General features: G+C 40.1%; 1 protein-coding gene across 5 annotated transcripts in view; it reads left to right on the forward strand.

Annotated features, from left to right (window-relative positions):
* Positions 1–16,733, forward strand: part of FMN2 (formin 2) — a 340,988-nt gene that overhangs the window by 90,860 nt on the left and 233,395 nt on the right. For all 5 annotated transcript variants that reach the window (XM_061624583.1, XM_061624581.1, XM_061624582.1 and 2 more), the window contains exon 4: positions 1,566–1,713. In XM_061624583.1, the coding sequence (XP_061480567.1) occupies positions 1,566–1,713 (148 nt within the window). The remainder of the gene's footprint in view (positions 1–1,565; positions 1,714–16,733) is intronic.

Below are 16,733 nucleotides of genomic sequence, written 5' to 3' on the forward strand. Positions count from 1 at the left end.
TACATTTCCACTTTCCAGTCCTCAGGCACGGAGGAGGACCCGAGGGACAAGTTACATATTTTAGTTAGCAGATCAGCAATTTCACCTTTGAGTTCTTTGAGAACTCTCGGGTGGATGCCATCCGGGCCCGGTGATTTGTCAGTTTTTATATTGTCCATTAAGCCTAGAACTTCCTCTCTCGTTACCACTGTTTGTCTCAGTTCCTCAGAATCCCTTCCTGCAAATGTTAGTTCAGGTTCACGGATCTGCCCTATATCTTCCACTGTGAAGACAGATGCAAAGAATTCATTTAGCTTCTCTGCGATCTCTTTATCGTTCTTTAGTATACCTTTGACTCCCTTATCATCCAAGGGTCCAATCGCCTCCCTAGATGGTCTCCTGCTTTGAATGTATTTATAGAATTTTTTGTTGTTGGTTTTTATGTTCTTAGCAATGTGCTCCTCAAATTCTTTTTTAGCATCCCTTATTGTCTTCTTGCATTTCTTTTGCCAGAGTTTGTGTTCTTTTTTATTTTCTTCATTTGGACAAGACTTCCATTTTCTGAAGGAAGACTTTTTGCCTCTAAGAGCTTCCTTGACTTTGCTCGTTAACCATGCTGGCATCTTCTTGGCGCTGGCGGTACCTTTTCTGATCTGCGGTATGCACTCCAGTTGAGCTTCTAATATAGTGTTTTTAAACAACTTCCAAGCATTTTCGAGTGATGTGACCCTCTGGACTTTGTTTTTCAGCTTTCTTTTTACCAATCCCCTCATTTTTGTGAAGTTTCCTCTGTTATCTTTTCGGTGCCTATTGAAAACTTTCCTCTTTCAACAAGCCTTTTGAGACCTATCTCAGTCTGCATCTGTGTTGGAATTGCATTTTAATATGTTCTTAAACTTTCTTTTTTTAAATGTTTTAAATCTTAGAATATGTTTTCATACCTTTAAGTAACATTTTTGAAGATGTTTTGTTTTAATGTGTGTTAAAGTTTGTTTTTATGATGTTTTAATGTTTTTAGTGCTTTTGTTTGCTGCCCTGGGCTCCTGCTGGGAGAAAGGGCGGGATATAAGTAGTAGTAGTAGCAGCAGTAGTAGTAGTAGTAGCAGCAGTAGTAGTAGTAGTAGTAGTAGTAGTAATAATAATAAAATTTCAGTGTGCACTGCACCTTATAACAAAGTTATCTTTAGTTTTAAACATCAAGAAATAACTGCTTTATTACACAGCACATACTTGCCTGGCATGGTCACAAAATGCTTATATTCCTTCAAGGGGGTTTCTTCTAAAATGCATTTTAGGATTATCCTGACAATCCTTGTTCAGAATTATGCCCCCAAATATTTCTGCTAGCTCTATGATGTAATTTAATGGGCAAATATAATTATGTATTTTGTAATGCTGCTGTTTTGGTAAACTGAGAACCAAGATTTCAAGTAATTTTTTAAATAAAATTTCCAATAATTGGGGATTTTATGATATAAATAAGTGACGTAGCACTGGTTTGTTAAATAAGCCTTGGAGGCAATAGCTTTGGATCTTGAAGATATATAATATTTACATTTTAACTTTATTTTTGTAAATAATTACAGCAAGATCAGCTTTATACTTGGGCTGCTGTCAGTCAACCCACACATTCATCAGATTACATTGAAGGAAGATTTCCAAGGAGAATTCCATCAGTATGGCCACCTCCGAAGCCTCCAGATGAAGAGCAGAGAGTGAAACACGTAGAAAAAGGTAAGGCCTTGAGGTACATATGGAATGTACTAATTAGCTTGGAATCATGGGTTTAGATTCAGAGATGCACTAGCAGAAGAAATTCAACAGTGGTGCTTTCCTATAAATTTGTGCAAGAGCTAACAGAAGTGTGATGTTGTAACATCTTATGGTAGCATACATCTAGACTCATAGTGCAAGACCATTTGCAAGAGATCGCACAAGATCTTATGCACGCATCTGAATTTCAGTGGGGTTTTTCATGCAGAATACTTGAGGTAACTCAGAAAAATCCCTTCTGTGCACAAAAGAGGATTTCCACTGATGGCAGAGCACCTCTATATCCAGTCCATGATCAACACTACTAAAAACTGGACTTTTTATTTAAAGCTGGGTTTTATTCTGTGCTTAGGAGTGTATTAGCTTAGACAAACAATGAAAAATGGTATTTTGCTTTTACAAACTCTAGGCTGGTACTCTGTTTCATGTGACATTAGCCAATATGATTCTCCAGTAGTTTCTGCTTCCTCGGAGTGTCATTAGTTTACTCTTTTCCAGTGGATAAAATCCAAATCTGCATTCAAAAGGTGCATCTGTATCTGAGGAAGAAGGTTTAGTAGCTTCTTGATTTTTTTATTAGAGATTTTTATTTAATATATATCTAACCCCCCTTTCCAAATTATCAAGGTGGCTTACAAACTTGCGGTCCAACAAGAATTGATGATTTCTCAATGCCCATGGGTTTTATGCTGCTTTCTGAAGAAGGCCAGGCGGTGCATATGGTTCTGTGGTTCTGAGAAGCTGTACTAATCAACACTGTGGCTGCTACATTTTTGCACCAGCTGCGGCCTCTGAACAATCTTCAAGGGCAGCTCCACATAGAGCACATTATAAATCTAGTTGTGGTCCTCCAGCTGGTAGACTACAGGTTCCCCATCCCTGCGGAAGACTAATGTGAAAGAAGTATTCTAATCTTTCTACTGAGATGCCTGGAGAAACAGTTGTATTTGGTCAGCTACTGATCAAACTGTGTACAGTTCTGGTCGCCTCATCTCAAAAAGGATATTATAGAGTTGGAAAAGGTTCAGAAGAGGGCAACCAGAATGATCAAGGGGATGGAGCGACTCCCTTACGAGGAAAGGTTGTAGCATTTGGGGCTTTTTAGTTTAGAGAAAAGGCGGGTCAGAGGAGACATGATAGAAGTGTATAAAATTATGCATGGCATTGAGAAAGTGGATAGAGAAAAGTTCTTCTCCCTCTCTCATAATACTAGAACTCGTGGACATTCAAAGAAGCTGAATGTTGGAAGATTCAGGACAGACAAAAGGAAGTACTTCTTTACTCAGCGCATAGTTAAACTATGGAATTTGCTCCCACAAGATGCAGTAATGGCCACCAGCTTGGATGGCTTTAAAAGAAGATTAGACAAATTCATGGAGGACAGGGCTATCAATGGCTACTAGCCGTGATGGCTGTGCTCTGCCACCCTAGTCAGAGGCAGCATGCTTCTGAAAACCAGTTGCCGGAAGCCTCAGGAGGGGAGAGTGTTCTTGCACTCGGGTCCTGCTTGCGGGCTTCCCCCAGGCACCTGGTTGGCCACTGTGAGAACAGGATGCTGGACTAGATGGGTCACTGGCCTGATCCAGCAGGCTCTTCTTATGTTCTTATGTTCTTAAGCTAAAAGGTCTGCTCATGGCACAACTCACCACCTCCTTAAACTGCATCTGATGAGTTACCCATTCTCTTTTGTAATGAACCTGCGGCCCTTGTCAGGTGTACTGTGCATTCACTAGTATAGACAGCAGTCTGACTTGTGGGCATCTCCAGTCTTGTAAGTGTACGCTTTCCCTAACTTTGCTGAGATGACCCTCCCAGGCACCTTCCTATATTCTACTAGTACTGGTGCTTTTTGGTGGCCACACTGGTCCTTCTGCCAAAATTGTGTAAAAGAACAAAGCAAGTAATTAGCAGGCAAATTCACTTAATTATCAAGCCACAATTAAAGCTAACCCTAGGAAAAAACAAAACAAAACACCAAATCAGCCCAATTAGGGTTGGCACAACAAGAATGACTTCCCAGAACTCCATAAAGAATGAAAAGACAATATGTTCTTTCCTCAAAGTTTGCACTGCCTGACTATCTCAGATGACAGATTAGGCAGAAAGATCCCTTTTTCTTACTCTTGTGAGACTTTGGGCAGTAAAAAGCCTTGCTGTGCAAGGTAGCAGAATTCAACATTTCTTCCTTTCTCCTTGCAACTTGACAGATTGAAAGAAGGCACTTTTTTCTTTATTTCCTGAAACTACTAATCCTTTTGCTGATGAATATATATTCACATCTCAAAATTGCTATCTTTTAACATTATTTGGAATTATAGGCAAATATCACACATTAAAAAAATAGTGTGTGTGAGGTGACAATGATGGAAATCATCCAAGTGATGTATGTATCGTGAGGCAGGTATATTTCATGTGACCCCTGCAGCATGCCTTTAGCTTGTCTTAATATCTAGCCTTCTATTTGAATCTTGTCTTTCCTTTGGGACTGCTTATTAGCTAATACATATCTAGCACCTGTACTCTACCCTGGAAATGTTTGTTTTCATAACTTCTCCTCCCTAGGATTTGTTAAGAATAGTTACAAAGTCTGTTATGACTTTCAGCATGGTCTATGTTAACCTTGTTTTCTCTTAGCTAAAGAGTTTATTCACTAATAGGCAAAAAAACCTTGTGGTTTAAGAATGTACCCATAGCCTTCAGAAATTCCTATCAAACTTTAAAAATTAGGGAAATTGGACAGCTATAGTGAATGCACCAGGGGAGCAGGAGATCTGACCTTGTCTCTGAGATATTGTACTGCTCTGCAAATTTATAAAAATTCAAACATAATTTGGGTTGGTCTTTCACAGTCCAATCCACTTCCTGTGTAGCGTGGAAGAATTTGGTATCAAAAAGTTTATCCAGAAGACTGGGATGACCTATCAAGCATTGTGGGCTGTGTTGCTAGGGCTACAATTGTAGAGGGGAATTGCCCGAACTCAAGCTGGAGGAGAGAAAGTGGAACTCCTATTGTGTGAGCAGACATCTGCTTGCATGATGTTGGATATTACCCAGTAAAAATAGCAATACAATACAGAGATAAAAACATAAATAAAACCAAGGCAGGTAAAACATAACTAAAATCAATAAAAGATGTGGCAGTATACTTGTAGCAAAGTTCTTTGGGAGAAGGCAGTCTCACAGTAAACGTTGGACTGTTAGGTTGACCGGGAATTGATTGTCTTTGGGGTGAGGTACTGCCTTGTTTACTCATTCACAAACTCTGCAAGCTTGGAAATATGAATGTAGTTTTTCAACCATCTGAATGTCATTCATTCATTTGCGATCACTCATGGCCGAGTAAGATTGTCTTCCAAGATAGTCTTTGTGGGTCCGTAAGTGACTGTGGAGGCCAATTCTGGATCCACACAGCCTCCCACAGTGAGGACATAGGTTTCCAGATGGAAGATGGTCACAATGAGGATTTGCTTGACATGCCTTCCGCTTAGCTCGTTTATCCCTTTTGCCCTGTACTCGTGCTTCTTGAAAGTCCATAGCACCTTTGATAATGGCCCACCTCCAATTGGGACGCTCATGGGCCAAGGCGTCCCAGTTCTCGATGCTCATGTTACATTTTTTTAGATTAGCTTTGAGAACATCTTAAAACCTCTTTTGCTGTCCACATCTGAATGTATTCCTATATAGCAAGAGTGAGGAACCTGTGTCTCTCCAGGTGTTGTTGGACTCTAACTCCTATCATCCTTGAACACTGGCCATGCTGGCTGGGGCTGATGGATCTGGAGGGCAACAGGTTCTGCATATCTGCTATATAGTAAGGCTGAAAAGTATATCTATTTTGTGTGTTTTTAAATTTTCCCACTCATCTCTTCTGTTTTTTCTAACATTTCTTGACCCTATGTCTATATTATGTCTTTGCCACTTTTGTTTTGTTTTAGAACATTTAATACTATACCAATAAACTTTATAAAAATGAACTTTCTGTACATTTCCTGTAATAATGTCTCTTTGGGTTTTGGATAATTACCAATAAGAAAGAAATTGAGACAAGAAATTTGTTCATGTCTCATTCAGCTTCAGTGAAGCTGAGAGAAAATGAGTAGAGATGGTGTTGGCATTCAGAAGTAACTGGCTCCATATTCATTCTGTAATGGTCAAATTCCCTTTTACTCTTGAAATTTTTCCAGAGGTCAAAATCAGCTCAGAATGTAAATGAAGATTATGTGTCTATATGCTCAGTCTAGGTGCTCAAAGATAGCTGCTCTGTTGGGACATGCTCATATCTTTCTTGTCCCTAAAGCCCCACTCCCCAGAGTCCTTCCCCCAGTACCAATTTCTGAGTTGCTCCTCAACAAACTAATTCTCATATGACCCCATTTTTTGTACATATGCATGCCCATGCACATAATTATTATTCTACACAGCAGCGTTATGTACTGGAAAGAAATAGAACTGTATTGCATTGGGCTGTATGAACTTATAATCAGCCATTATTCCTTCCTTCCATTTCCATCTGAGACAGATCTCATAATCTTCCCACTCTCAGTTCTCCTATAGCAATTGAATCAACCAGTCCCATCCTGCTATGAAGTCACACTTACCAAGAACTTGCTTCCCTTGCTCTTGGGTAGAAGGGCATAGATGAGGGAAACCAGGACTTCTTCACAGGTTGCAGCAACCACCCATCTAGTAGATAAGATTGCTGTAGATGCTACCACTGCACCTATTTGTGGCTCCATGTCAGCATGGAGCAGCAGCCAGTAACTAAGCATAGTGTCATGGCACATGATGTTCATGGAAGGACAGGAGTGTCCAGTGGCTGTCTAGGCAAAGTGGTACCTTCCCATCCCAACATTTTCAAGTGGCAATGTACCAATGTGAATGTATCAAAATACAGCCCCGAAAATCTTCTGGAAAAAGTCAAGCTTTTTTCAAACAGTTCTTGGAGAAATGCTGTAGCTGAATAAAGGGAAGTCCTATTGTTAGAAATGAGTTGGTAATGCTCTCCACAATTAGCACTGAATGGGGTTTTCTAGCTGGATCCCTGCATCCAAACCCTAAAAGCCATATCTGTTTTACACAATTATGCACACTTTCCCCATTAGGCTATGAATTGAAATTATGTTAAATCAACAGCTTATGTGATCTCCTGTTTTGGTTTTTGGCAATAAATTGTTCAGCTCTTGATTGTACTGTTGATGAATGGGCATTTTAAAATATAGATTAAACTATTCAGTGTTGGCTTTTATTATCCAAACTGATATGGGTCAAAAATTGTTCTTCAGTGAAATTGACTTTGTGACCCCCCCCCTTTTTTTTTTTGCATGCATACCAATAGAAGATGGTCAAGGTGAGTAACTGGATATATAATGGATGTTCTTAACAGGAAGGTTAAACTATATCATATGTAAATGAGATTTAGTTGTAAATTATTTATTTTAAAAATTATATCCTACTTTTTACCATCTAGGTCTCAAAGCAGCTTATAACAATAAAATATACAATATACAAACTTTACAACATAAATTAAATTTCAAAAATTTAAAACTTCAGAAATGTAAAACTGAAACATCAGAAAGTTATCGGCACATGAACTACAGTGATGAGGTTATCTCTGTGCAAAATATATGTTAATGAGTCAGGTGATAATGTTATATCCCAGTCAAAAACATTAGACCTAGGGGGTATAATCCAACTGGTGTTGCTCCACAACCAGAAGACATCTGTGAGCAGAAAGGAGAGGGAAACTGTTTCTCTCCAAGGAGCCCCACTCCAAATCTGCTCCTCAAAACTGAAAGGAAACTGCTTCTCAAAACCCAGCTCCTCAAAACTGCCTTAGGGATAGGTAGAAGACTGCACAAAAATTGTCAACCTCTCCATTTTGTTAATGCAATCATGGGGAACCTGTTTGGCTCCATGGGCCAACTTTGACACCCACCCACCTGTCAGTAGCATGATGTCAATACAGTGTCACATGATTGACAGGTGGTGGGACCACCCACCTGTCAAAATCCCTTAGTTTACAAGTCTCCTCCTTTAAACTCTCAGTCTCAGAGGTCTAAAAGGGGAGCACAGGGAGACTTGTAAAGGCCTCTGAAGGCTCAAACAGGAGCACAGGGGCTCTCTTAAAGCCTTTTGCGAAAGCTCTCTGAAGCAGCCACTCCCTTTTTTCCTTTAAACATCAACGGGAGTGGGTGGGAGGCACTAGTGGAGGAGTCACTCATCCCTGAGGCTCAAATGGGAATACGGGGGCTGTCTTAATGCCCTTTTTGCAAAAGTGCTCTTTGAAGCAGCTCCATGCTTCTTGTTTATGTGAGCAGGCAGGTAGCAGCAGAGAGGGGGAGGGTTGAGTGAGGAGAAAGGTGGGGAGGACAAAGAAGCAAGGATTAAGTCCTGCTCACCTGGCTGCACCATCCTGTTCCCTTGCTGAGAACAGGGTACACAGCCAATGCAGGGTTAAACCCTGTCCTCTCACCCATTGGCTGATGTCATGGGTCAAATTGGATGCATGTTGGGCCAAGATTGGTCTGTGGGCCAGAAGTTCCCCACCCCTGTGCTAATGGATGCCTTCCACCAGCAGACCAAAACCCACTGGATTCCACCTAGGAATGCTATTGGAAAAGTCTTAATGCAAAATATTATCTTATGGAGGTTTTTCACTTCTTTGTTCTATTTCCTACTTATTGTTCTACTACTTATTTGCCAAGGCAGATTTTTAAAGTGTATACAAGGGCGCATTTTTCGGTATATTTTGGCACTAATTCACAATGGAAGTATAACTGGGCAGTGCCCTATCTTAAGCTTGTAAGGTCTTCATTTCAGCGGTAGCAATTTGGTGTTAATCAGTAAAAACACTTTAATTGCAAGCATTTATGTGCAAACGCAAGCATTAAATGAGAAAGAGAGAGAGCTGGTGCTCAAGGTTTAGATGCTGTGCCTGTATACAATATAAACTTATGTCAGCTTTCTTTTTTGTGAGCTTTCCCTTCTCCCATCTCCAGTCATTGTCAGACCTGTTGTGATATCACAGATGACAGATGATTTTAATAAAAGGAAGCCCTATTAAAATCCATAGGACATATTTCTAGGTTATACAATCTGATCATGGTATAAATGTTTAAAATGAAACTAAGCAGAAGGGATGTGAAGTATCTTTAATGTCTCTCTGTTGGCTGCTGTATCACAAATGCCATTTGCACTCTGTATCCTGGAAACTAATTTGCATAACAAAGTTCAGAACTTTGTATTCACCCTTTCAACCAAAACAGTGGCATTTTAGACAGCTTTGAAAGAGTTTTATATGAAAACCAGAGGGTATAAGACCTGCAAAATATTTAAAAAACTAAACAAAACCCAGCATGAACACATTTTCTTAGGTGGGAATCTCCAAAAAAGCAGAGTAAAAAACAGGATAGCAAGATTTTACAGACTTAGGAGAGACTGCTGATCTAAGAATCAACAGGAAATCAGAAAGAAACAAATGTGCTCCTACTAATTGCCAGCATTCACAGGGCTCAAGCACTACGGTAGGGACAGTATACCTGAGTTTGGAGGTGCTGGGCTGCAAGCCCATTAATAGCAGTTGCTTGGGAACCACGGAGGGAGATGAAGTTCACTCAAGACATAGCTTTTAACCCAAGCATTTGACGGCTGTCCGTTGGTTGTGTTTTTGTCTCTGCCGAATTTCTGACATTTTCTCTGTTTGCTGTAATATACTGTTTTAGGCGTTATAATGAATTTTGATGTGGGTGGGGTTTGTGTATTGTTTCATTTGCTAGTGGGATGAAGGATGGTTTATATTATTATTATTAATATTATTTTACATACCAGGTTTTAGTAGCTGAAACATCACACACTGAAGCACTGTCTTTTTCAATTTCATACACATGAGCACACCCTATGCATCATAGGAACTAGTTAAGCTAAATTTAATGTTTGTACACTTACTCAAAAAGAAGAGCCAGGTGCAGTGAGTAGTAGAAAGAAATCAGCAAAGCCAGAGTTTTTTGCCCCCAACCCTCTGTGACAGAGGGGAGGCCTCCATTGTGCTAGCTTTTAGAGGAAAGGCGTCAATTACAGGGAAGTCACATTGGGTGAACAGGTTTTTGTTTAAGGAGACATCAGCCACGTGGTGCCCAAAATCTTTGGGAGGATGAGTGACAGATGATGTCATGTTGCAGCTGGAGAGTACTCACTATTATATGGTAGAAAGGAAAATGATGTGCAAAGATGCAATTGATTGGGATGAGATTTGCTGTCAATGAAGAACATGGGAAGGTGAGATATCTTACTTATCTCACCCTCGCATGTTCTTCATTCGTAATTACAAACATTTTGGGGGGGTGGATATTTGCACTGGGCATGTGAGGGGACAGGGAACAGTAATCAGAGATGGAATATGGCAGTCCTTGATTTAAGCTACCCTAGGTAGTCGTTTATGCAGCTAATAAAGTTGAACCTGCTTCTATGCAGTGCCTTGCAAAAGTACTCACCCTGGACCAATGCTCTCATATTACTGAATTGCAAATGGTACATTGTAATTTCATTCTGTATGATATTTTATTTTGAAACACTGAAACTCAAAATCAATTATTGTAAGGTGACATTGGTTTTATGTTGGGGAATGTTTGTATGAAACATAAAAAAATGAAACATTGTGCTTGCACAACCCCCCCCCAATTAATATTTTGTAGAGCCACCTTTCTCTGCCATAACAGGTTTACGTCTTTAGGGGTAGGTATGTACCAGCTTTGCACCCAGTGTTGGAAGGATTTTGACCTTTTCTTCTTGGCAGATTCGCTCCAGGTCATTCAGGTTGGTTGGCCATCACTTGTGGACTGCAATTTTCAAAGAACACCACAGATCCTCAATGGGATTGAGATCAGGACTTTGACTGGGCCACTGTAGGACATTCAACTTTTTGTCCTTGAGCTACTCCAGTATTGCTTTGGTCTTGTGCTTGGGATCATTGTCCTGCTGAAAAGTGAATTTCCTCCCAGCTTCAGGTTTTTAGTGGACTGATGCAGGTTCTTCTGCAGTATTTCCATGTATTTTGCTCCATCCATTCTTCCTTCAGTTTTAACAAAATGCCCAGTCCCTGCTGATGAGAAGCATCCCCACAGCATGATGCTGCCACCACCATACTTCACTGTAGAGATGGTGTCTCTTGAGGCATGGGCAGTGTTAGGTTTGGACCACACATAGCACTTTGAGTTTTGGCCAAAAAGCTCTATCTTGGTCTCAACTGACTACAAAACCTTTTTCCCACATCGCAGCTGGGGCACTCTCATGCTTTCTGGCAAACCCCAGACATGCTTTCAGATGGTACTTTTTGAGCAACAACTTCTTTTTTGCCACCCTCCCATACAGGCTAGTGTTATGTAGAGTTCTTGATATGGTTGACTGGTGCACCATTACTCCACTCCCAGCTGCTGAACTCTGTAACTCCTTCCAAGTGATTGTTGGCCTCTCTGTGGCTTCTCTCACAAGTCTCCTCCTTGTTCAAGCAGAGTTTTGAGGTACGGCCTTTTCTTGGCAGTGCCTGGGTGGTGTGATGCAGCTTCCACTTCTTGATTATTGATCCAACTGTGCTCACTGGAATATCCAAACACTTGGATATTATTTAGTACCCTTTTCCTATGCATTTGTATTATATTATCTCTCACTTCTGTAGAATGCTCTTTGGTCTTCATTTTCCTTCAGATCCACAGCCTAACCAATGATCCTTCAACAGTGGGGTTTTTATCCTGACAATGTGACAGCAACTTGAATGGTTCACAGGTGGAGACCAATGGTTAGGTAATTGTGTCCTCAATAGGGCAATTTTTTCCATCTGCATAAACTGGGAGATTCCACGGCACAGGGGTTGAATACTTACGCAAGCAACATGTTTCAGTTTTTTATGTTTCATAGAAAGGTATGTTTTTGTTTAGAATATCAGTATCCAACTTTCTATTCCACATACATCTAGGTTCTTACATCTTAATGTATAAGAAAGATAATACTATTTTGTTAGCCTCATATTACAAAAAAATTGTTCTGCCTTCAAATATTACCCTTTGAAAACTTACTTTAACAATATTTGTATTAAGAGTTCACCAACAGCCAATTTTCAATATATATAAAAAAGGTATCATCAGTCAGCCTGAGATAACTGTAAAGCAACCCTCTCCCACTTTTTATGGGGCTACTTAAGATCTGTATGCTCTGAGGGAAGGCAGAAGTGAAGAAACCTAGGATCAGGACCTCATGTCATCAGCTCCTGAAGGGAGTATCAGTCAGCCTGTTCTATATTTTGAAACATCTGTTGATTTTTTAAATTTTATTTACTATTTTATACTTATAAACTGCTCTGGTTGCCTTAGCAAAAAGATGGCATACAAGTGTATTAAATGAATAAGTTTGAAACTAATGTATTCTGTTCCGTAGGTCACCAGTGCTGCACTGTAGAATTAAATTTAAATGGCATACATTCCAACAAAAACATATGTTATTATTGGAGCCTGAGTGTCCGTAGTAGTATTTTTTATATATTGAGAATTGGCTGTAGGTGAACTCTTAATACAGATATTGTTAAAGTAAGTTTTCAAAGGGTAATATTTGAAGGCAGAACATGTTTTTGTAATATGAGGCTAACAAAATAGTATTATCTTTCTTATAAATATACATTAAGATATAAGAACCTAGATGTATGTGGAATAGAAAGTTGGATACTAATATTCTAAACAAAAACATTCAGACGCCTTTCTTTTTTGTTTCACAGATACGTTGCTGGGATTCAGTCTTACATTGTGCTACACTAAAGTACAGGGACCTTTATAAATTCTTAGCAGAAACATGGTACTTATGATAGATAGCTTTTACAGGGATTACTATAAATAGCAGTGGCATCAGCCTTTCAAGCCACACACTCAGCAGGGAAGAGATGAGTACATTATTACATGGTTTATCCTTCTGCCCCATTAAACTGTATACTAAGTTATAGTTGTGTGATAGTCTGGAGGCAGTCCAGATTTGGAGGTTTAAGGAATACTTCAACAACAAGAATCTCACCATGGTAACAAATAACTCAAAACTAATATTTTTCACTCTCCCGGAGGGGTCCAATCTGAAAGTGGGCCTGAACATCAGTTGCTTGCAATTCCAAGCACATGGCCAAATATTAAATAATAAATGTAAAATAATTCCAAATGTTAATATAAAAGAAGGGCTTTAAACTGAATTCTAAGGGGGAGCGAGACGTAAACTTGGTGGTAACAACTGATGAAGTCTTGTGCACAGTAATGGGAACAGAGAGATCGGCTCTAATAGGGCCCAGTAACAGTCCTCAGAAAAATGTAGTAAGAAAGCCAAGCCATAAATCACATGGTGTCTGTATACTAATGCGCAGAGCATGGGAAACAAGCAGGACGAACTTGAACTCAATACAGGAGGGCAATTACGACTTGATAAGTATAACTGAAACTTGGTGGGATGACTCCCATGACTGGAATACAGCAATTGAAGGATATAACTGGTTCACAAAGAACAGAAGGAATAAAAAGGGAGGTAGAGTTGTGCTATATGTTAAAAATATATATCCCTGCACAGAAATTCAGGAAGATGAGCTTGGTAGCTCCACCGAGAGTATCTGGATTAAAATTAATGGGCCAAGTAATAAAAGGAATGTGATGCTTGGAGTCTATTACTGACAACCCAATCAAGGAGAAGACGAGAATGTAACTTTTGAAAAGCAAATTGCCAATGTTTCGAGGAGTCATGATGTAGTGGTAATGGGGGACTTCAATTATCCCGATATCTGTTGGGAGATAAATTCTGCCAAACACGGCCCCTCCAAGAAATTTCTGACTTGTGTTGGAAATAACTTTCTCCTACAGAAAGTGGAGGAAGCAACCAGAAGATCAGCTATCCTGGACTTGATTCTAACCAATAGAGATGATTTGGTGGATGAAGTGACAGTTATGGGAACTCTGGGGGAAAGTGACCACACCATACTTGAATTCTTGATTTTAACAGAAGCAAAAGCTGAGTGTAGCCATACGCGCACCCTGGACTTCAGGAAAGCTGATTTCAATAAACTCAGAACAATTGTAAGTACGGTTCCATGGCAAGCGACCCTAATGAGAAAAGGAGTCCAAGATGGGTGGGAGTTTCTAAAAAAGGAAATTCTAAAAGCGCAATAGCAAGCAATTCCAACAAGGAAAAAAGGGGGGAAACAACAGAAGAAGCCAATGTGGCTTCACAAAAGCTTAGAGAGGATCTGAAAACAAAAAAAGTCACATACAGCAAGTGGAAAGAATGCCAGGCCACAAAGGAAGAGTACAGGCAGGTATCACGGAATTGCAGGGATGGCATCAGGAAGGCTAAAGCTGAGAATGAGCTGAGGTTAGCAAGAGATGCTAAAAGCAACAAAAAAAGCTTTCTTCAGGTACATCCATAGTAAAAGACAGAGAAAAGAAATGGTGGCACAGCTACTCAATGAGGATGGCAAAATGATAACAGATGACAAAGAAAAGACAGAAGTGCTCAATTCCTACTTTGGCTCAGTCTTCTCCCAAAAAAGGGTCTATGACCCTCCCGCGAAACATGAAGTAGAATGGTCAGGATTGGACCTTGAGATTGACAAACGGTCAAGGAATACCTAATCACTTTGAATGAGTTCAAATCGGCAGGGGCCAATAAACTGCATCCTAGAGTATTGAAAGAACTGGCTGAAGAACTCTCAGAACCTCTCTCTATTATCTTTGCGAAATTGTGGAGGACTGGTGAAGTGCTGGATGACTGGAGGAGAGCTAATGTTGTCCCTATCTTCAAAAAGGGCAAAAAGGAGGAACTGGGGAACTACAGACCAGTCAGCCTAAAATCAATCCTTGGAAAAACTCTGGAACAGATTATAAAGCAGTCAGTCTGTAAGCACCTTGAAAACAATGCAGTGATGACTAGGAGCTGACATGAATTTATGAAGAACAAATCCTACCAAACTAATCTTATCTCATTTTTTGATCGGGTAACCTCCCTTGTAGACTGTGAGAATGCTGTCGACATAATATATCTCGACTTCAGCAAAGCTTTTGAGAAAGTGCCCCATGATATTCTGATTAGCAAGCTAGCTAAATGTGAACTGGATGGAACCACTATCAGGTGGATCCACAGCTGGCTCCAGAATTGTACTCAAAGAGTGTTTATCAATGGTTCCTTCTCAAACTGGGTGGAAGTAACGAGTGGGGTACCACAGGGCTTGGTCCTGGGCCCAGTGCTCTTCAACATTTTTATTAACGACTTGGATGAGAAGGTACAGAGCATGCTTATCAAATTTGCAGATGATACCAAATTAGGGGGCATAGCTAATACCGTGGAAGACAGAAAGAAAATTCAAAGGGACCTTGATAGGCTGGAGCATTGGGCTGAAAACAACAGAATGAAATTCAACAGGGATAAATGCAAAGTTCTACACTTAGGAAAAAGAAACCAAGTGCACAGTTATAAGATGGGGGATACTTGGCTAAGCCATACGACATGTGAGAAGGATCTTGGAATTGTCATTGATCACAACCTGAATATGAGTCAACAGTGTGATGTGGGTGCAAAAAAGGCAAACGCTATATTAGGCTGCATAAACAGAAGTATAGTTTCCAAATCATGTGAAGTATTAGTTCCTCTCTATTCGGCACTGGTTAGGTCTCATCTTGAATACTGCGTCCAGTTCTGGTCTCTGCACTTCAAGAAGGATGCAGACAAACTGGAACGGGTTCAGAAGAGGGCAACAAAGATGATCAGGGGACTGGAAACAAAGCCCTATGAGGAGAGACTGAAAGAACTGGGCATGTTTATCCTTGAGAACAGAAGACTGAGTGGAGATATGATAGCACTCTTCAAGTACATGAAAGGTTGTCACACAGAGGAGGGCTGGGATCTCTTCTCAATCATCCCAGAGTGCAGGACATGGAATAATGGGGTCAAGTTGCAGGAAGCCAGATTTCGACTGGACATCAGGAAAAACTTCCTAACTGTTAGAGCCATATGACAATGGAAGCAATTACCTAGAGAGGTAGTGGGCTCTCCGACACTGGAGGCATTCAAGAGGCAGCTGGAGAGGCATCTGTCAGGAATGCTTTGATTTGGATTCCTGCATTGATCAGGGGGTTGGTCTTGATGGCCTTATAGGCCCCTTCCAACTCTACTATTCTATGATTCTATGAGAACACAGGACCATCAAAGATCACTCTGACAGTACTAAAATGTTATCAAACAAGAAGAACAAGCAGGTTCTAAAGTCATATTGGATAAAGCTGACTATGTTGGAAAAGCAGAAAGACAACTCAGCAATACTAAATTCTACAGACCACTATGTAAAGACGCGGCTGAGGAATATATCAGAAGGATTTATAAACCTTTATAGTTTATTGTTAACTTTTATAGTTTATTATAAACGCCTTGCAAACTTTGCTAGAAAAAACACATTTAATACAACTTCCCCCCCCTCAATTGATCCTTGTGCTGGGAAATTTTACTTCCTAAAATCTCGTAACAATAAATAACCTATTATATTGGGCATTAACCCTTTAACAGAGGGCATTGCTTGTCTAGATGATATCTCTGAAGACCATATGTCATGCCCACAGCCTGCAACCTACAAGATACTACTGATTTCCTCCTTTAGCTAGAAAACATTAAGAATCTCCCAGAAGGAACCATCCTGGCAACCTTAAGTGTTGGATCACTTTATATCCACATCTGTCATGAAGACAGATTACAAGCAATGTCAAACGCTGCTACAAATCTATTTCTTCTGCAATAGTTATGCTTTGTCCTTATCCACAACTATTTAAAATTCATAGACAAATTATTTGTGAGTGAAGGGGCGAAATAAGACAAGGACACATCAGCTTGGGTTGAACAAGGGCCACTTTATTAAACTATACAAAAACACCTTTTAAAGTGACCTGCAGAGGAAAACCTAGGTGCGGAACTATCTATAAGGAAGC

Source organism: Rhineura floridana, chromosome 4 (assembly GCF_030035675.1).
Source record: "Rhineura floridana isolate rRhiFlo1 chromosome 4, rRhiFlo1.hap2, whole genome shotgun sequence".
Taxonomy (NCBI): Eukaryota; Metazoa; Chordata; class Lepidosauria; order Squamata; family Rhineuridae; genus Rhineura; species Rhineura floridana.